The sequence below is a fragment of the Cydia fagiglandana genome, chromosome 17 (genome assembly GCF_963556715.1).
Source record: "Cydia fagiglandana chromosome 17, ilCydFagi1.1, whole genome shotgun sequence".
NCBI classification, from domain to species: Eukaryota; Metazoa; Arthropoda; class Insecta; order Lepidoptera; family Tortricidae; genus Cydia; species Cydia fagiglandana.
The window spans coordinates 10,275,075-10,297,332 of record NC_085948.1 but is presented as its reverse complement, the minus strand read 5'-3'; the positions used below and the strand labels follow the sequence as shown (position 1 = coordinate 10,297,332).

The 22,258-nt window shown below is 37.5% G+C and overlaps 1 protein-coding gene across 1 annotated transcript in view; it reads right to left on the bottom strand.

Annotated features, from left to right (window-relative positions):
- Nucleotides 1–7,929: 7,929 nt before the first annotated feature.
- Nucleotides 7,930–22,258, bottom strand: part of LOC134672442 (monocarboxylate transporter 4-like) — a 79,714-nt gene continuing 65,385 nt past the window's right edge. The window contains exons 5-12 of the mRNA XM_063530341.1: nt 17,491–17,609; nt 14,098–14,265; nt 13,270–13,429; nt 12,617–12,758; nt 11,838–11,972; nt 11,037–11,211; nt 10,730–10,882; nt 7,930–9,675 (exon numbers count right to left, since the gene is read on the bottom strand). Coding sequence (XP_063386411.1) covers nt 9,143–9,675; nt 10,730–10,882; nt 11,037–11,211; nt 11,838–11,972; nt 12,617–12,758; nt 13,270–13,429; nt 14,098–14,265; nt 17,491–17,609 — 1,585 coding nt within the window. The 3' untranslated portion in view covers nt 7,930–9,142. The remainder of the gene's footprint in view (nt 9,676–10,729; nt 10,883–11,036; nt 11,212–11,837; nt 11,973–12,616; nt 12,759–13,269; nt 13,430–14,097; nt 14,266–17,490; nt 17,610–22,258) is intronic.

The window sequence follows — 22,258 nt, the reverse complement described above, 5'->3', positions numbered from 1 at the left end:
TGATTATTATAGTCAAGCCCTGGATATGTGTTTAGGCATTTCTACTTATTCCTAGTAGAACCGAGACGCATTTGAAGTGATTACCACGTAATTGAATACACAAATCAGCGGGGGTCGTCCCCGTTCCAGTATGCTAATGTAATATGATGTTCACGTAAAGTTGCTTTATGGATTACGTTTATACATAATGTATATCATACGTTTGTCAGCCCGCTTCGTTCGTCATTTTACCGCAAAATGTTCGGAAATCAAAACAATCGACTGTCGAAGCCAAAAGCAAACCACAATAAAATATTCACTACCGTTTTCTGTTATCATTGTCAGCGTTTGTATTTATTTTATTGCATCATTTGTACTACCTACTAACCATTTTACATTTAATATTAAATAAGTCTCTAAGCCGCTCAGATAACACCTCTTAATTTTAAACAGGCGCGGCGGCACGTTCAGATGAGTAATTGGGAACGCACATTTAATTAAGCATGAAATGTGTGCAGTGGTTCTGTTGTCTTCTGTGTCGTATTTTCTTAACTTCATGCATAAATAATTAGGCGGCCGCGCAGCGCGTGGAAATTATTTCTAACTTACACGTGACAGTTCATTTGTGGGTGGTTTGTTATACTTACGTATACACACGTTAGGTATACAAATACATAGAACAAGAAAAAAAGAACGTATATTGTTTTAAAAATATGACTCAGAAATTGGAAAGACAAAATATGTATCTAATTTTATCTAAAAATCTGTTAATCCCGATGCATAATATAATGCGTACGCATATTTGAATTTTCCATAAAATCATCGCTGAAATAGAGACTAATCGCAGGTGTAACTAAATTGAGAGAATTTCTGAGGATAGTGGCGGATCTGTGCGGGCAGCATTTCCATAATCCTCGGCAAATGTATGCGGCGCACGCGTCGACCCACCGCGTCTTAATTACGACCACTCTTATGACGGACGGCGCTCTCCGGCGAATATCAAGCGATCACATCCAGATCGGGGCTTATCTTCCGTATATGAAATATTGCATTCCCGCAGCTACTAGTACGAGCCATATTTATGTTATTCCTTTTACAAGCGCGCCTTATTAGTACGCTTATATGTATAAAATGTAAATACGATCGTATCGAGGATGTTGGCCTAAATAATTACATGGTATTACTTGGTATTCTAGAATGCCGGTCGGACATAAAGGTTTATTAGGAGACGAGGACGTCACGGCTCGTAAAACGAGTGACGAGATTGTCGAGAGCGTGAGGTCTATTGAAATCACCTCATTTCATCGCGCCTGCACTTCCCATTTGCCTATATGTTCGGAGGGATCAGGCTAGGATGTGAGGACTTCGAATGACGTTTCGGCCGACTTAATATCAGGTAAAAATAATTCTTTATTATATTGGAGGGAATAAACATTTACATAAGCTTATCGTGGTAAGCTCTCGTTAAATATGAATTTACGCTCGGCTATTTCAAATTGCTCTATAAAAGAGTGTCATTAATGTAGACTTAATTTTTTAGATAGCTCTTAATGTAATTGACCATTATCGCCGCTCGCACTCATAAAATCGCTCAGTAGCAAGACGCCGTTAGCGAGCTGCATCGTTAAACCTAAAAACAATTAGCCACTCAGTAAAGTTAACGTCGCGTTTCCTGTGTTCGAAATGAAATTATAGCATTGAAATAATAGAAATTCCGAATTGCTTTGAAGTGAAATCGTACAACTACGAGTAATCGCTTATTTTCGGGGTTTCATCTATATTCCGGATGGCGGATCCGAATTGTCTCTGTGATGGTATTGTCCGACTCTCCAAGGATCGATAGGTATCACTTCCGGACGTTTCGCGTTCTTCACTTTTACTGCTGGTGTTTCGACTTAGTGCGTCTCAAGTGAAACGTAAACGTGATCATATTATTCCGCATAATACATACGTTACTTCACTTACTTTGAGTGAGTTCTTTCATACTCGGGAACGACTTATACTTATCTCAGCTAAGAGTTTTCCGCGAAACACGCGTGTAATGAATACCTACTGGTACGTTGTTTGCGATGTTATGTTTGTACAAGTAGACTTATTCAGTCCTTGTGAAGGCGCTGACTTGTATGTGCCTATATATTAACATATATATTTGTCTGTGAGTGCATACGTTTATTTTGGCAAGTAGAATATGCAGTGTTCTCAGGTTTCCCTCCATTGGTGTGGTAATAACGGCTTTTTATTTCAATTAAGGTGGTTCGCCTAGGTTACTCAAAACTTAACTCTCGCTAGATGGCACCACTTTTGCAAATTTTCAGATTTAATTTTTTTGTGAAATGGTCTTGGTATTTGTATACTTAAAAGTATGTTTCGCGCACTCTTTAAGTAAATATTGAACTATTAAAATAAACATTGAATACTTCATTGTGCAAAAACCACCTTTTTAATTCGACGGAGTGTTGCTGTCACGCTCTTTCCTACTATTACTCACACATGCAAACAGTGTTTCCGTGATCCTTGTAGTAGACAATTTCACACAACGTAAGTATGTTGCAATAGCGTAACGGTATGTTCGTGGAAATACGTGCAAAAGGATTGGGGTTCAAGACTGATGCGAGTAGGTAATTTCTTTTTGTTTCTCCTTTGTGTTATCTTACCTTTAAACGAGCAATTATTAGATATATAATTATTTATTTATATATTTGGATGATATCAGAAACGGCTCTAACGATTTAGATGAAATTTGCTATAAGGGGTTTGATCTCTTAGCTAGGTCTATGAGAAAACGCGCATTTTTGAGTTTTTATGTTTTGTAAGCTTTGGTCGGTCTCCCAGATATTCAATCTCCGCTTGGCAACTAATCCCAGAATTGGCATGCGCACTAGTTTTTACGAAAGCGACTGCCCTGACCTTCCAACCCAGAGAGTAAACTTATTTGGATTAGTCCGGTTTCCTCACATTGTTTTCTTTCACCGAAAAATAGGTATCGGTGTATAAATAGGTAGGTATCAAATGCTATTTCGTACAAAAGTTCGAAAAATAATTGGTACGAGCCGGGGTTAGAACCCGCGACCTCCGAATTGCTTTCCGCTAGGCCAGCAGCGCTTCCCCCACATACTCAGTGTTATCAGGTTTTTTTTAAATCAAAAACTATTACTTATGAAAGCAGAAGAATATAAATGATCGTATTAGATTTATAATTGTTACGTATTTGCCGTAACTTATTTTTAAAATGTGTTTTCCAATTAAAAGACACGTCAAGATTGTTTACCTTATTTCTAATGCTAAAAAAAACAAACTATAGTAATAATTGTGTTTTTCATTCATAGACAAAATCCATTATTTTTAACCAAAGGAAATTTTATACACTTCTTTTTAGGGTTCCGTACCCAAAGGGTAAAACGGGACCCTATTACTAAGACTTCTTAGGGTTCCGTACCCAAAGGGTAAAACGGGACCCTATTACTAAGACTTCGCTGTCCGTCCGTCCGTCCGTCCGTCCGTCCGTCCGTCTGTCACCAGGCTGTATCTCACGAACCGTAATAGCTAGACAGTTGAAATTTTCACAGATGATGTATTTCTGTTGCCGCTATAACAACAAATACTAAAAACAGAATAAAATAAAGATTTGAATGGGGCTCCCATACAACAAACGTGATTTTTGACCAAAGTTAAGCAACGTCGGGAGTGGTCAGTACTTGGATGGGTGACCGTTTTTTTTTGCTTTTTTTTTGTTTTTTTTTTTGCATTATGGCACGGAACCCTTCGTGCGCGAGTCCGACTCGCACTTGCCCGGTTTTTATTGCAGTGAGGATGTCCTGATCAAGGCCTGTTCACTTCCTAAGAAAGTTATGTCCCCAAATAATTGCGCATGTGTGCGCCTGTAGCTTCTATGTGTGCGTTGGCCTCCGAGAAAAAGTTGCGGGTAATAAAAATAAAAACATTTTTCTACAGCAACATTGCTCCCAACTCTGATTTAAATTATCACGAATTTTATATATTATTAATCATAAAACGGGACTTAAAACGCTTAAAACTTAATTATACGCGATTAAGTTTTAAAATTGAATATTTGCTTCCAACTATCTTTATCAATGTTCATAAAATATATGGAGGGTAGGTACGTCTACCCACCATAATACAAAAATATATTTGTCAATGACTTTGTCCAACTGCTGTGGTTAAAGTTCATAACGAAAATTTTATTTATTAAATCTATAAATAATAAATACAACGTAGCGGTACTACCACCTAAGACTGTAAGTCTGTACCTACATGGATTACAGCAATGCACATAGAAAATGTGCTAAATGCGGAGCAACGGCTGTTGAAGCAGCCAGAGTGAAATTTACAGCTTTAGTGGGTTCAGAAGGAGCCGAGTCATAACGCATCTGGAAAGCGTATTAATTAACCGTGAAGAAATGTAGGAATACAAGTTGGAAATCTGTGTAAAATGCCGTGTGTAAAGTGTAGTGTATCTGTGTGTAAAGTGTAATAGGTAGGCACGCATCATGTTAATTGTATTATACTGAAAACTTTGTGAATGCGCTTTATTAATGTCTATTTCTTTATTAAGTTGCCAGTTTTCAGTGTATATTTCTATATGTAAAACATTTTTTAATAATTAATACAATGATATAAACATAAACATGCCTTTTATTTAAATCAATTGATAATACCACAAACAAGGGTTTATTTGCACCTTTCATATATTTCGTGATATGAAGATAACAAATATGTTTATCAACAGAATTACTATATACCTACCAATACCCGCCAGGCTAAACCGGTTGTCAACTTTAGTTCCATTGGTACACAAAGACGGCGCCACTAGTATAAACGTATAAACGGTTGGGGACATTTTTTTGTATGGAGTTACCGTTCTTCTCCTAGTGAGTATTATATTCTTTGGTCCTGATTGTAAAAATCAGAGAGATTAGGAAGAGTATAATTTCTAATTATCTTTGTAAAAATAAAAGAATACGTGTAGCCCATACTTAATAATCGATTTATGATAGTAAGAAAAATTAAATAAAAATAAAAAAACAATACTAAATTTAGGTGTAACAAAAATACAAAAAGTTATGTTCCAGCATACAATGACTGGGGATCGAACCGGGAATCTTCCGTTTGCAAGCAAAAAAGCAACTGTTTGCATAACACGCCATGATAGTTCTTAGCTAAGCTGACGAACTTCTCGCTTAGGTCAATTAACTACCTGTCAAATATCAGTGTCAACAAAACTGCACTAAACATGACGGCACTCCAAATTCGAGCCGTGGTCAGCCCGGCAACGTCTGAAATGGTATGGCAACGTCGCAAATGTATCTGTACACGACATTTGTGACACACACATACGTAAAATTGATGAAAAGTTAACTATGATTTTTGCATGATTTCTGTATGAAACATTGTTTTCCTGTTAATTTCGCGCAAACGAATATTCGAAAGAAGATAAATGTGGAAATATTTGTGTACTAATAGTGTGTAGTTACTTAATGAGCTTTGATTGAATTTTGTATGAAAAGCGAACCACCTTAAATGTGTTATTCCTAGATATGGGCCGAATATGAACATTGCCAAATTAATAAAAATATTCGACTGAATATTCCTTTCAGATCTTACCGAACCGAATATTCCGTTTCTCTATATCATTCCACACGATACACGATAGCTCTGAAGATGCTTACATTTTAAAATAAGGAAAACAAGGAACTATTTAAAAAAAATGTGGCTCTCACTTTTATTGCTGACTGTACTTCTTCTCATCTCTATGTCTATCAAGTACTTCTCGAGACATTTCTAATCAGCCTAAACTCGTCGTGTTTGTGTTTTTTACCATAGAGGAGTTCTATTAGTTTTCTTCTGATTGCAACGTCAGATCTGCTCCATGTTAGCATATTATTGCATTGTCATCGGAATTACGGAAGTCAGTACTCCAAATTCGGACTGATTCAGACCTCCATAATGAGCCTTAACTCGATGAGTTTATGTTTTTCCATAGAGGAGTTATTTTAGTTTTTATCGTATTGCCACTCATAATTTGCTAGCGTGTGCGTTACTTCTATATGCATCTCGCTGCTACTGATACCGGTACTGGCTTATTCGTAGGAGCGAGATGTATAGAAAGTACTTAAGCTATTAGACCGGGAGATAGTGACACATTTTACTGGGGCATTTGTACCAGTATGGCGGTTCGTCAGGGGTCTAAGCATGTAATGAAGGAAAGAAAAATGATGGTCATAGCGCTGGTACCGGCGGCCCAATCGCGTGGGCGTTAGTCGAACGTGTCGGATAAAATACGAGTGTCGAACGATTTGTTCCACAAAAATCCTCGTATTTTCCGATAGTCCATAAAAAAGAAGTAGGCGGTAGCGTAATGCCATACTTCTCCGGTGTGACTTACAGCCCGCCATACTGAGGCGAACACATTAATTTAAAAAAAACAATTCAACCATTTGTGCCAAGCTAATTTTTGCACAGGTGATCATCGTCGAGCAGCCATTCATGGATATCACCATGCCATACTCTTCGGACGGTTCCAAATGGCCGCCATACCGCCGCAAGGGAGTAAATTTTTTTTTTTTGCTAAACGATTTGTACCAGTATTGCATTTAAATTTTTGGAAAGTATTTGATAAATTGTGACCGTTATTATAATTGCCATACTTATAGTAGGGGTAAAAAGTGCTGCCATACTTGAAAAACTTATTTAATCGACACGTTTCAAAAATACGACTATGTATACGTAAAATAATTTTTTACAGCATGGCATCATCATATTCTGTTTGTTTGGATACAATTATACCTAAAAAAAAATATTTCAGATTATAACTACGGGGCGGACGACTGTGAGACTTAAGCCAAGACTTAAAACAAAAAACAATTTTTTGACGATTTGTACCAGTATGGCATTTGGATTTTTGGAAATTGTATGTTGCAATGTGACCATTATTATATTTGCCATACTTCTAATAGGGGGAAAAGGGGCACCATACTAGAAATAAAAAAAAATATTGTACACATTTGCCACCTCCTACAGGTATGGCATTATGAGATTTCCATTTATGATCACACAGAAAGTCTTGAAAAAAAATTACAAGATGGTACAAATCGTTTAGCAATAAAAAAAAAATTAACTCCTTTGCGGCGGTATGGCGGCCATTTGGAACCATCCGAAAAGTATGGCATGGTGATGTCCATGAATAGCTGCTCGACGATGATCACCTGTGCAAAAATTAGCTTGGCACAAATGATTGAATTGTTTTTTTTTAATTAACGTGTTCGGCTCAGTATGGCGGGCTGTAAGTCACACCGGAGAAGTATGGCATTACGCTACCGTCTACTTCTTTTTTATGGACTATCGAATAATACGAGGATTTTTGTGGAACAAATCGTTCGACACTCGTATTTTATCCGACACGTTCGACTAACGCCCACGCGATTGGGCCGCCGGTACCAGCGCTATGACTATCATTTTTATTTCGTTCATTACGTACTTAGACCCCTGACGAACCGCCATACTGGTACAAATGACCCAGTAAAATGTGTCACTATCTCCCGGTCTATATGCAGATGTTAGCGAAAGTCATGGTAGCCGTATAGGAAACGATTCAAATTTAAGTTATGAGATTTGAAGCACACATAGGTATACCTATAATAAATTTTCCAAATATTCGGCACTTCGATCAAATAATTTGTCGAATATGCCGAATAATTACCGAATATTCGGCCCATCTCTAGAGTTAGGAATAATCCTACCTTTCTAATAGATTGAATGACATACCTATTTATCTTTTTAAAATGATGTCATAGGTACACCATATCATAAAAAAAATAGGAAGGTACCTATGTGCAAATGGTGTTGAATAATACATGTACATAGTTATATGATCGATCTTGCTGTTGATTGTGTCATGGGTCTCGACCGAATTGAGTAAAACAAAAACGCCAAAATGTTGCTAATTTCTTTAATATCTTTTCTATTCACCACCAAAATTGTAAAACACGCTTTGGTACAAAAACATAACAATCCTCGTAACAGCACAAATTATAAACGATCAATACATTCTACGATTAACGAACAATAAAATATTTTAATTAATAATAACAAAGAAAATCTAAAACATATTCTAGAACACATTATTTCGAGCCGCGTGTCATAAACTTTATTTCACAAATTGCTACAATTGACTTTGTTCGCGTTTCCCGTTATAAGTTCTATTGATATATCCATTTGCTTACTCCTAGAAGTAAATCAGCAAGCGTTACAACTGTCATTTCTAATAAAGATACTTAAATCAGAGAAAACTACTCTCTGGGAATTTCAGCAAAGTATTCGTTTAAAAATCAATTTGTTTGAACGCATTGAAGCAAAATAACTTTTACTGAACTTATCAAAAAGTCTAAGAGAAATTTAAATTGCACTGAAATATAGTGCGACATAAAATAGTAAATAAATTAAATAAAATGGAACTAAAAAAATTCCTTACTAAATTGTAGAAAGTGGCGCCGTCATTTAATTTCTACTATTACTTGTCAGACTATAGCCACAGCAGCTGTTTTGTAAAAACAATAACACTAAAATTTAATTTTGTGTTTACAATCGTTAACGAACTCCAGTTGTTATTTAAATGGTGAGAAATTCAATTGGAACTCTGGCTAATTTACCTGTATCTATTCGCTCTAGCTAGCCGTGGACACTGGACATGAAAGGAATAGGGTCAAAATATCGAGTGATATTAGTTATATCATAGATTAAATATTAAAATTCGATGAAACATGAGTAATTGAGTATTCATTACATTATTTCCGTATGAGCTACATAACGATAGAGGTCCCACAAGTACTTCAAGAAATACTCAGTAAAAGGTATTTTAATAATTTTATAAATATTTTGTATAGCTTAAGAATGATCAAAAGTTTAAGTTTTCATTAAAATATATCTTGATTGAATCAGGAATGAAAATTTACTAATCTGCATATTGGTGAACTTAATACATGAAAGTAGACAAATAAATTCAATAATCGCACTGCCTCCAACATTATAATCAATCCCGTTATTGCTTTATCCTAACCGCTATCAGCTTGACTTTTAGCTACAAAGAATAAATATTTACAAGTTCTCACTAATCGCATTCACGAACATCCACTAAATGAGCGAACGGTCATACCGACGTAGTGATCTGCTCTATGAGATGGTGCTCCCGCCTGCGACAGCGACAGGAGGCGCGATAGGAGCCGCCGCGGCTCCAGGTGCTCCCGCGGCGGGCGAGGCCTTCCGGGACGCTGCGCGAGGGCCGCAGCGGCGGCGCGCGGCGGCAGCACTCGGGGTAGGCGGCGGCTGAGCAGCAAACGCGGTCTAGAGGCGCGGCGTAGGAGAGGGACTTGGGCAGGCGCGCGCTGCACGACGGGCCGGGCCAGGCGCAGTAGGCCGTGGCGCCGCCCGCGCCGCACGCGCACCACGCGGGCTCGCAGCGCGGCGGCGTCACGCACGGGCACGCCTCCGCCACGGTCGGCGCGGGCGCCGGCGGCGCCTCCGGCTCCCGCTTGGAGAAGCCCACGAAGAATAGCAGCAGGGCGCCGGCGAGGGTGGCCGCCGTCGAGAAGTAGAAGCCGGCCCGCGGCGCCTGCTGGTTGATGTAGCCCGTCACCGGCACACCGACTATCACAGGAAGAGCTTCCGCACCTTGGACGAAACCTTAAAAATATATAGTCCGTATAAACCTATAGTCAGTTTTTAAATACAGGCAAAATGTCTAAAAATAATTTATATGATACTAATAATCAAATCCTAATAGTACCTAAATTGTTTTACTTTCAACTATTTTTTAACAGTAATATACATCGACAATCGGATATTGTATTCATAAGTTTGTTTGTTTTACCCAAAATCACATTGTTTCTGCGCTAATTTAACGTTCTTAATAAAAATACTAATCGGGAATAAGAATATGGTATTTAACCTTTGGGTAATTTGATAAATTTGCGAGGGCTGGATCAAACTGCTATGCTGCAGCGCGCCTCATGCTATTTGAATAATATTTATGCCCATGTAAGGAATTTATCCCACCGACTGCCCAATGATCCCCTACCTCCCCTACTATTTTTAAAATGATAGCCGATATAGAGTCCCAAGAATTAATTCTTCATAACTGTTGGTTAGGCTAACACGTCGAAGTAAAAATATCAATTAAAACTAAGCGTTTTCTTTAAATGATTTTATACCACTGAAAGAAAAGAAAGAATAAGTACTTGAAAGAATAAGTACTTCTAATCAGCCCTCATGTATTGTATGTAGGTACATATATACTCGTATTTGTTTCCAAAGTCGTTGTGCCTTATCGCGAACATAAAGTTTCCATTTCCACTTTAAGTATTGGTTAAGTACGGTACGGCAAGGCTTTATCTGAGCAATAAATGCTATTGTCGTAGACAACATTGTGAAAAAAAGGAAAACTTCTTTTAAATAAAGATAGTACAGTCGCCATCAGATATATCGGAGCGGCCAAGGTGTTCACAATATCTGAACAAGCACTCTAACGCCCTGACAATAGAGGCGTGCTCAGATATTTGTGAGCACCTTGGCCGCTCCGATATATCTGATGGCGACTGTACATTAGCAAATATTAATTAAACTTTATTTACCTAAACAAAGAATAAAGAGAACCGAAATGTTGCTTGTTTTAAAAGGGTTCAATATCCAATGGAATTCCCATGTCCGGGGGCTACTAAATTTTGGTTGTTATACTTACCCCAAACTTTAGCGAAGTGACGTCCCCTGACGCGCTCCATTGTAAGCATTTTCATAGAGTAGAGATAACCACCCAAACACAATCCGTACATCCAGGCGAACAACACGTATCCATGGTAGCCCTCGACGCTACTTAGAGCGAGCATTGATATGCCTGAAACAAAGTTATAGAATCATTTATAAGGTGTTTTGGCTTATCCTACTTGTTTTTGGTGGCATTCTATGGACATACCTATGTAGGGCAATGACCATAATAATGTATAGCATTAAATTATAAGTGATAATGTGAATTATAATTTGAATGTTACCTATTCCCAGCATAGCAGTTTGGCACAAGTACTGCTTGGAGACGAGGCACTGTGCCGACGGGCGCACCAGCACGAGCCCGAAGCCGGCGCAGCCCAGCACAACGGCGAAACCCAGAAACGTCTGCAGGAGTACCAGTGCACTCTCCTCCAAACCCTCGTGGAAACCTTGCAAGGCCTGTCAAGAAAATTCCATTACTTGAGGGAATGCCCCAATGACCTTCGATCTGAAACCCTTAGTTTTCTAACGTTTTTTTGTAGCTTATCATGGTTAACAACAACGGCTTTAAGCATTATAATATCCCCTATTTACTTCAAAATTCATGTCTTCGAGATATACGTCTACATTTCGTATAAGTATGTTAGCTTTAACAGCAATCGAGATACGAAAAAAGTGTTTTTTTTAGACAATGTTTAAAAAAATCATAAAAAATAAGTATAAATTTCTTTCTAAATCTGGTAGACAAAAATGGAGATAAAAGATTGAAGAACCGATAGCCGTTTGCCTTATAATTCTATTTGTAGTGCAAAAGTAGGAGATACGATCAAAACTTGTTAAAAATCGATGTAGACCCCGGGTAGCCCCTTAAGTCAACAAGTATGTATCTTATCTAACCTCAAATAAAAACATCTTTAAAGTAGCTGTAGGCTAGTGTTGGTTAAACGCAGTTGGATAAATAAAACGCCTATCAAGCTAAAACTGGCGAAAGCCCCTTTTTAGATGGATCGATATAATAAAGATAAGCTTTCGATAACAAAGGGACCGCCAGAGGAAAACCTTGGTTGAACACTCTATTGACTTACCAAAAAAAATACTGGAGTGTAAAGTCCGAACGCGGCCACTCCAGCCGCCAACAACAAAACTTTAGCCGGCCGGGAGTTAAGAGGGCTTAGATCGATCAGCGGCGCCGATCTCCGCATACTTTTCTTCTCTTTTACCTACAATATAAAGCTAAAATTAATTATGAATTCGAAGCATTAAAAAAAATTACAAAAGTATTCGCAATGGAGAGCGCCATATTATTTTGTAGGGTAATTGGATTATAAATTTTAACGGAAAGTAAAAAGTTTTCTTTCTTCTTAAATTTATTTTTGTAGGACAATTTGCATGCCATCACTGTATTTGAAAATTACGGGAAATTTTTTATAAGATTTGTTTCTTTTTCTGGACCAATTATTAATCAGTGTATTTTCTGTAGAGATAATCTATTGTTTTTTTTTTTAGCATTAGATAAAGACTACGCGATCATGACGTGTCTTTTATTTGAAAACGCTTTTTAAAAATCAGTAACTGTTACTTATGATAGCAATAAATAATAGTTACTGATCGTAAATAATCGTGTTTCATAATTGTCACTTATTCGTCGTGACTTATTTTTCAAAAATGTTTTTCAATAAAAAGAGACGTCGCCTTTTTTCTAATGTTAAATAAAACGAACTTTACATCCACAATTTGTTAAAGTTTTGACATTGTTAAGATAAAACCTAAATCCAGGTTAAAATTAAAATACCGGCCTTGTTGTATTTTATTTTATAAGAAATGGAAGTTATCTGCTGAAAAACGACAAAAAAAATTACATTACCTTTCGTCTTTGGTTTTTCAAATGTAAAATAGCTCGGCGTTGTGGGTGGTATAGAGATGCACTTCGGTATACAGCACTAAGAAAAAACGCTAGCACCAGTATGCCAGTGATCGCCTGCAGGCCTAGCCGCCAACCAAGTTTCCTGTCATCAAAACATCTCACGTCAAAACAACACGTCTACCTCATTGCAAATTCAAAGGAGTGCAAAAGTTAAGCAAGTATAATTAAATGAAAATGAGTTGAGTAGAAACAGAAACCCATAACTGTTTGCAGGTGTCGTGTTCAACAAAAAAGTTAATCTACTTTAAGTTTAATCCACTCTTGGAATTCTGGCGCCTGACCAAGCTATTAGGGTTGGCGCGGAGATTTCAACTTGAATAGTTCCATTTCATTTATTAAGGTAGTGGAGGAGATAAGTACCTCCGGCGACAAGCGAATATTGTATTTTAATCATAATATCTTCTTTTCCTATGCAAAAAGAGTTGTGTTAAAAAGTTCATTTTCTTAAGCGAGTTCAATTATGCAAAAGGAGGAGGTTCGAGTGGCAAGGCGTGATCTGGTGTCGAAGGCCAAGACTCACTTTGGGTCGTTGCGTCACCGTAGTAAGTAAGGAGGTTCTTAATTCGGCTGTAGGTTTTACACTGTTATCTTACCCCACAGCCTCTTTATACGCGACGCTGAAGAGTGCGATGCCGACGCCGCCGCCGGCGTGTGCCACTAGCTCCACGAACTGCCGACGCCGTCGGAAGTACGCCCCGAGTACTAAGCCAGCTGCCTCCCTCACCAGTCCGCACCCAATCCCGAGTACCACTCCTGAGAATACACCATTATAGTTAAATACTTATTTGGCGCCGACGAAATGAAATGCAAAAAGAACGAGTACTAACACAGGACTGCTACCTGAACTGTAACTTTGTCAGTTATCGTGACCTGGGACACTCACAGTTACGACCTTTTTAGAGATGCACGTACATAAAAACGTGACTGCGACTCAGACATGCCAATGACTGCTGAAAAATCTTGTTCGTGTCGCTCGCTCGTGTACGTAGTTGTTCGAGTACTTCAATCTCATTTTTCAATTCATTTTATATTGCCAGTTATTATATCTTGACTTGAATAAATTATATAGCCGCAATATATTATTACTAATGAATGTAGGTAGGTATTGATTTTATTTTTTCATCATGAATGTAAGATTAAGAAGTAGTTTTAGTATCGAGCAACAGCTAAGTATATCACGTATTTGTATACCAACACTACACGCACATAGCCTGAGATCTCAAGCATGGCGTAAAAATATTTCAGCGGCAGCATTAGGAGGTATAAGCCCAGTAGCGCGGCTAACAGTGGTTAGGTAATACTGGAAGTTTACCATAGATAAGAAGTGAAGAAACCAAGTAGCGACCCGAGTAGTGGCGAGCATTGCCGACCCAAGCCTATCGCACTCTTTGGTTTTCCGCTGGTCGATAAAGGATTTTTACCGTAGCTAAGCATAGTCTGGTGCAACTGCGTCGCGAAAGAGGTGAACAGGCAGGCCAGCGGGAGCAGCAGCCCGCCCAGCAGTGCGGCTAGCCGCGGCGAACGTCGACGTCCCGCCACCATCGCGCCTGCGGCGCGGGATACTCCCACGCATATTGCTCCCGCCCATACTGTACACAAAACACATTATTAAGGGTCAGTTGGACCAAACTGTCTGTCACCGTTAAAGCGTTCGCAAAATTTTATTGTATGGGTATTTCCATAGTACTCTGTTGAGTGATGTTGAACAGTCTGTTAAGTTTAGTGTGTTTGGTGCAACTGGCCCTAAGTATCTTACCTTTTTCAAATACAAGTACAAACCCAATTTGAAAAAACAAATTATATACCTTCTTACTCAAGGTGAGTCTATGTTTTTATTTTTATGGGCTTAATTGTGACGTTCCATGGAAAAATAGCGCCGCAATAATATTGGAGCGGCGTTAATAATAACGTAAGTGCCAACCACCATAAGGTACCTTTACCCGTGGGACGTCACAATTTATTTATTACATTATTACCAACAGATAATCGCTACGCCTTATAACAAAACAAACGCGCTTGTTCGCGTTAAACTCAAAAACTACTGGACGGATTTTCATGCGGTTTTCACTTATCAATAAAACGATTCTTGAGGAAGGTATAAGTGTATAACTTGTTAACCCGTGCGAAGCCGGGGCGGGTCGTTAGTAAATATATACCGGGTGTGGCCTGTAACACGAGCAAATAATTAAAACATAGATTGTAGTCCTCAAACAAAAATTATGAAATATTTAGACACCCTATTTTTCATATAAAATAAATATTATCTTCAATGGACGCCATCGCCACATTGTCACGCCTTAAGCATAACAAAATTCGCAATACATTGCGTCTTAGAATAAACTTTAAAGTGTATTAAAAATCAAACCACAAGTTATTTTTAAAAGTTGCTGAACAAATGTTGGTCTGTATGAGGAGTACAGCCTATAATTTAATTTTTTGCTCATATTACAGGCCATACCCTGTATACGAGTAGGTGTAGGTAGTTACAACGTACATTCTGTTAAATCTAAGTTAATGTGTGTTTTCACAGGCAAGAAACGTAACTACTTAGTTTCCAAGTTAAATATGTATGTACAAATACGTGAGACTTTTTATATCTGCGACTAGAACAACCTCATGTCTTTTTAAAAGAAACAAATCGTACGTGAGTTGCAACAAATGAGGAGTGTGCCTAACATGGTCTGCGCGGAGTCACGTACGACTAAGTTGCACCGTCTCACACGAAATCACATCATTTCTATCAAGAGCACTACGAATAACCGACGAAAACGGAAAAGCATCCCTAAGCATGGTTTTGCCTTACTCTGCCACCTTAGACAAAAATTGGGGCGATGGTATTTAGCTTTTTTCAAAATCCTTTTATGATAGTAACGTGAAAAGGTTTGAAATTCTGAAGAACTATTGCAATGCTGACAAGGTTAATAAAATTAATGACGAGTAAAGCTAGTGTATCTATTTAGTTATATTTATTAAACTAATTAATAATTCAATGCAAACTTGATTTGAATCACATACATTGACCTTGATAAAATTACTACAATATGCAATATACCTACTATAATTTTGAATTAACTTAGCCGTCTGTGTGTCCAAAGTTCAGAACAAATATTAAGTAAGCAATCTTGCTTCAATTCTCTTTACAAAAACAGAATTTACTCTCCACTTTCCGAATAATCTTGGTAAAACAAGCCCAATGAAAATTTAGGCTTGTTTTACCAACAATTACACTGAAACGTATTCGTGTTTACGATTCTGATGGGAAAACTGTCCTTAATGACTGTGTACTAACTTGCACATAAAAGTAATTAGCCCGCCTTTGTGGAGCAACAAAGATAATTCTTTTACTAATTTATCTAGAGGCCTGTCGCTAGTGCGTGTCATTACCGTTATGAGTCGGACAATAGACTCATTGTGCTTCCCGCATAATGCCACGCTCAATATCTCGCCTCTTTACCCTATTATTTGTGCGTAGCACCAATTACTTAGTTAATTCTAAAACAGTGAAGAGCCTTAGTTGATTACTGCTCGAACAGCTTGCCATGACATCAAATAAAACAGCAATTAGGTTTAACTGGTGGTCGGAAATCTCTAAAGGTCTGTTTATCGCGAAATATTTAACCGAAAACGATTCGAGGGGTGGCTGTCTAAACATTTTGAAGTGTTCTTAATTGAAGTGACAATTAAGAGATCAGGAACGTAGAGATGTTAACAATAAACAGTCTGGGTAAGTGGTAACTGTGATTTAAAGAGCATTTGCACGTTAGCACGTGCCTAAATAGGCGTATCACGCCGCGCGAAAAGCCCCAGGCTGTAGCCGCAACGCCGCCTTCAAGCCACCATCTCGCCGCATCGCATCCTCTTGCCATCCGATTACCGAATGTACCTTACTCGTTAGCGTCGCTACGAAATTCCAATTTCAGCCTTAGCGCAGACCTGACAGAGTTATGATCGGACGCTCCGCCCCCACGACTGACAACAAAGACCGCGCTCATAACCGAAATTACTTCTGCCTCTTAATATTCAACCCAGGTCGTGAATCTTGGAAAATTAATTCAATAAATCAGGTCGGTCCACAAATACCGGTGACTAGGAAAGTTCATTTACTTCCCCGATCTTAAATTTTGCTTGTCGAAACGCGACGCTGCGGGTTGTTAACATAAATTACTTTGTAAAGTAGAAATACATTATTATTTACGATTAGCAAAAATGATTTATATTTTCCGGTGCTTAACAATGCTGGCGCCAGTAATGGCGGTCGGTAATTAAAATTACTAATTACATGGATGCCAACAGGAACACCGCACCCATGCAAGAAGTTTGCTTAATGGGCGTCGTTTGCATAAATAAGTCTTTTCGAGTACAATCTTAGACAATACATACATATTTTAGATTCTCTAGTTTGATATTGAAGAAAAGTCTTATCCTCGTTGTTTGTTTATTCAAGAATTTCCGGAGGGCTCTGTTGATAAATTACTTTCCGTTCCGACTGTCGCACTGCTTTCATCGGTCTGTTTCACGTTTCAAAATGTTTTTTCCCCAATCTTACTGTTCATCTGGGAGATCGTGTTTTGCGCATTCTATTGATTGCTGTCATTTGTATTCGGCGCAGAGTGTACCCTAAATTGGTTCACACGTGATGATGATGATACAGAGGCCTAATAGTGTTTCTGTGGCAGCGTTGATTATTATGGTGTGATTATCCAGCTATTCGAATGCGTGGAGCGGCGTTGCTTTATAGTTTTGGTTAGATTAAGATGGTTGGTGCCTGATTAGACTAGGCGTGATTGCGCGTGTTTGTGTGAGGGAATGTTTACCGGCGTGGTCGGCGTTGGGGCCGAGATGTTTGAGGGCGTAGACGTGCAGCGCGCCGTACGCTAGCTGTAGCCCCGTGGACAGGAGGTGAGCCAGGAATGCGGCGCCGCATACGATCCAGCTGGAATAAAAATTGCAATTAGTTCTGCACGGCTGGTACGACACATCGTATAGGCAGGCGTGGCTCACTCCGCGATTTCGTTGCTTTGCTACAGGTACATAGCTAATGGCTCCTCTACACGATGGGCCAACGCCGGCCACTACAAGGGACGCATTTATGCGTTAGAGGGAGCAAGTGATATTGCTATCTCATTCTACCGCATGGCTGCGTCGCTTGGAGTGGCCGGCGTTGGCCCATATAAAAGTCCATCCGTTCGACCCCAATTTTGGGGTTTCGCCACCCTGCGTGGCGCTGTCGCCACCTAGCGGCCATATCTGTGCTGATCGTGACAGACGCGTTTTGTTAGAGAGTGAGTCTTCTGTACCTAGTACTATTATTTATTTTGTGGTATAGGTACACTAACCTGAGGGCCTACCGCGAACTACGTTCGACGTGTTGCCTCTCTGTCGATCTTGTAAATTCGTATGTAAGTGTGACAGTGCGGCAACATGTCGAACGTAGCCCTCTGTGCGTCCGGCGTACTCGGGTTCAGATTGTTTACTTCATATTTATATGCAGAACACATTTATTACGCATTTACTGTTTTTTTTGTTACACGTTTAAATATAGTGCTAATCAAAATAATTGTCGGCTTTGATGTATAACAGCAAATTACTTATATACCTAATATAAGTTTACAAATAACCCCCATCATACAATTGGGATGTACTTTGCAGGAATATTTGCCATTTGGTAATTAAATTGTTAGCATCTCGCCTAAGAAAATTTAAGGAGATTTACTTATAAGAAGAAAAATAATCAAAAAGTTCAAAGAAAACACGACCTGAACGATATTTAACGTTCGAAACGCATTTAAAATTTGAATTCCAGGACAGTGTTTTAAAAAAAAAATATTTTATCTTCTTCAGGTGAACACAAACTCACGATCAGCTATAGGCTTCGTCACAAAACAATGCAGCAATTTCAGAACTAATTTCATTGTATTAAACGTCTGAAGCACAAGAATCGATTACCTGTGACAGTATTTACTGCAGTCCTCCTGCTCAGGCACGTAGGAGAGGCTTAATTTGAATTAATTTATCTTGATCGTGGCAGAGAGCAATATCTGAACTGGAGGGTATTTTTCAGAATTCCAATTTGAATACTTTTCTAAGATCAAATTTGTCAAACGAACTAAGTATCGTTTAACACATGCAGGAGTTAATTCTTTTAACGATTGTTAGTTAAAAGTACCTACACTTTGAGTGTTTTCCAGTAATCGCTTTTCTACTTTTTACAGTCTCAAGCGAGGAATTTTAGTTGAAACATGATTTATGATAATGAACTTTCAACATTTGCAGTTAAAATAAACATGTTTAACAAGCAGGTAGCTTAAGTGACATTGATAAAGAGACAGTATGTTGAAAATAAGTAAATAAAATAGCAACATTATTATTGTTTCTTTAATAAAAATCAGTTCGTATAGGTACAAGACCGTTTAACTTGTAATTTTGAAAGCTCTCGATGAAGTTTCTCTATCTTATATGAAATTTATATGAACATCTTTTGCCTTTATCGTTCGTCAAGCTCAAGGCTACCATGATACCACTGAAGTTACTATATTATCTCAGTTGGTAAAGAAGTTACGCGAACGTAATCAATGAAGTAGATAGTATTTAGCTGAGTTTTCAGACAAATAACTTGTTTGTACCTATGTTACATTATTATTTTCTTAACGTAGTACAAATCGGTTTCATGTAGCTTTCAACAGTCCGTAGCTAATCAACTTTCTTATCTAAGGCGGTTGATAAACAGCTTTTACCTTATCATTTATCAACCGCCTTAGTTAAACAGTAGACTTATAATATGAAAAATTCATTCAAAATGACCTGGGCACTGGTACCGGTTAAGGCATAATAAAAGTGAGCAGATTTTAAAACAGATAATACTAACATTGATTGCAAATTACCTATATGTAAAAGCTTTTAAAAATTGGCGACCTATTGCATGGCCTGGCATGACAGTGTACTCAATCAATCATGAATATTCGATTTCACAAGCCATAATTAAAACGGTCTGCATTCTGCGGTCTAGCTCGCGAGACTCTTCTAGGAAGCTTGAACTATTACGTTAATTATGTAGTTGACATTCTTCTTCTTCTTCGACCTAGCGTTTTCCCGGCCTAGCGCCAGGGTCCGCTTTCCTGCTCAGTCTTCTCCACTTCGCCCGGTCTTCGGCATCCTCGGGTGTGAGATTGTTCTCTATTGTAGTTGTTGATTGTTGTTGTAATGTAGTTGACATTATTGAGCAATTTATCTTAAGTCTTAACGTCGCAATATGAAAACATGGAGGTTCTTACAGTAAGTGCTGGTGACATACATTATAAGTCTTATAACACATAGAAAATTATGAAAATCAATACTCAAAAAATAGTTACACGATCGTTTTAGTTTAAATAATTTGTAAAGTACATTGTTACTCGCGATCTGCTAACTTATCGCCTGTACTTCATCTGGGGATTATTCGTGTTAACTTTTGTAATATTAATAGCTTAAAATAGATTTACGAGCGTTATTTTGTGAACAAAGGAAAGTCGGAAGAAAAACAGATTAAGGCCTATTTTGTCAAAAGGAGGAAAAAAACTGTATCTAAGTATTAAGGTTTTGACGCATAATGTCCAACATAATTATTTTTCTTGTAATTGTTTTGAATATCGTCAACAAATTATCAGTAGGTAGGTACAATGAAAAATTTAATTGTTACAATGAAATAATAACAAAATACATGACCTCAAAATCGCAAAAGAAATTAAGGACTTAGTAGTAAAATACAGTCTACAGAATATCAAAATGGGCAAGGTTATCACAAATATCTGAATGCCTATGATCAGTGCCCTATCCCACAAAACTTTACAAGTGTACAATTCGACAAAATTGTTAAATTGTAAACAAAAAGATGTACCACAATAATTACAAATATGTATTCATTACAAGTCTGCAGTATACAAATATGTCATTTTTGCTAAAGCGTATCACAAAGAATAAAGGTATGTCACGACAGCTACATAATTGTAGAATTGTTGATTTGTAAATATACAAGCGAAAAATTGTAATGTTACAACTACAAATATGTACTTACTTAATAATTTATTTTGCTTCTTTAATGTTGAAGGTAGTTTCACTTTATACGCAATACGCAAGAATTACATCAATTATATTTATATAGTGATCTTGATCTATCTACGAGCATTTACATACCAACTGACATTACAATGGATTTGCAAGCTAAACTGACCATTATATTATAAACCTCATAAATGAAAACAAAAACTTTAGTAAATTTAGTGATAAATTGACGCACACTATGTAAAACAAATGGAAGGAAAAAGCGCAAAATTTAAATGATTTAGGAATAATGGAGAAAGATTGGAAATACTTAAGGGACACTATGTGGCAAAATTGGAAAAGGTTTGCAAAATAAGTAAAATTGGGATTATATATGTAGATATATATGAAATTCATGACACCTAGGATCACTATCACTGCTACTTGAACTAAATATTTCGTAGTAGGTAGTAGGTAGGGTTGGAATCGCTAAATATGATAAAGATACTACTGCAATTACTAGTATTCGTATAGTAGCAATTGTAGCAAGAGGGTGCGACACACGTTTAGAGAATTGTTAAATTGTAGGTACAATTCTACATATATGTATAATTATTACTACAATTTAATGTAGCACAAAACAATTGTCAGCTACAAATTTGTAAATTTTCCGGAAAAGATATGTAGCGTATGTAAAGTTTTGTGATACAACAAATTGTAGACTTGTGATACAATTTACATATTTGTAAGAATTTTCCACTACAAATTTGTTACTTGTGGTACGCACATTTGTATTATTACAAACTTGTACCTTGACACTTGTAAAATTGTAATTGTAAGTTTTGTGGGATAGGCCACAGATATTTTCGAGCATCACGCCTGTTCCAATGTAATTATTCTAAGTGACAGATTTCTCTTAGGTACTTCTATATTTTTCCGCCATTTTAAATGATGAAGACTACAATATATTGTACATTAATTTGAGCTAATATATTCATTTATATATTTATAATACAGTCATAAGAACAGGCATTATTAACACGGGATGCTATATTTTATTTATTTTCAAACATTTTAAATTTTTTTTATAGTAGGTACCTAATTTGGTTAGACTATGTAAAGCTATAAGTACCCTAAACAATCGTTTTATAAAAAAATATGATTCATCGTACGCTCCCACAGGATTTCTCCTGATAGATACCTACCATATTTCGTGTTTATCAATAAAACATCAGGTTCTTGGAAGTGGAAAATTGGTTGCTAAGTCAGCGGGAAGAGTAAGCCGCCAAAGTTTTTGATACTTCGCCCTCAAATATTTATTTGGGCCTGATGAGTTAGGTCGATACACTTTCCGTATAATAACGTAGGTATAAGTAAGTCGGTATTCATAAAAACGGCGCAACTTTTAACAGATGGAAATTTATTTCGAAGATGCTGTCGATTGGATGGCCCACATTCAGATCATGAGATATGAAAAGTATAATTTCTAAAATACCATTAATATAATAGTACATTATTTAAATTAATTCCATTATTACTTAATCTTCTTTGATCTGTTCCCCAATA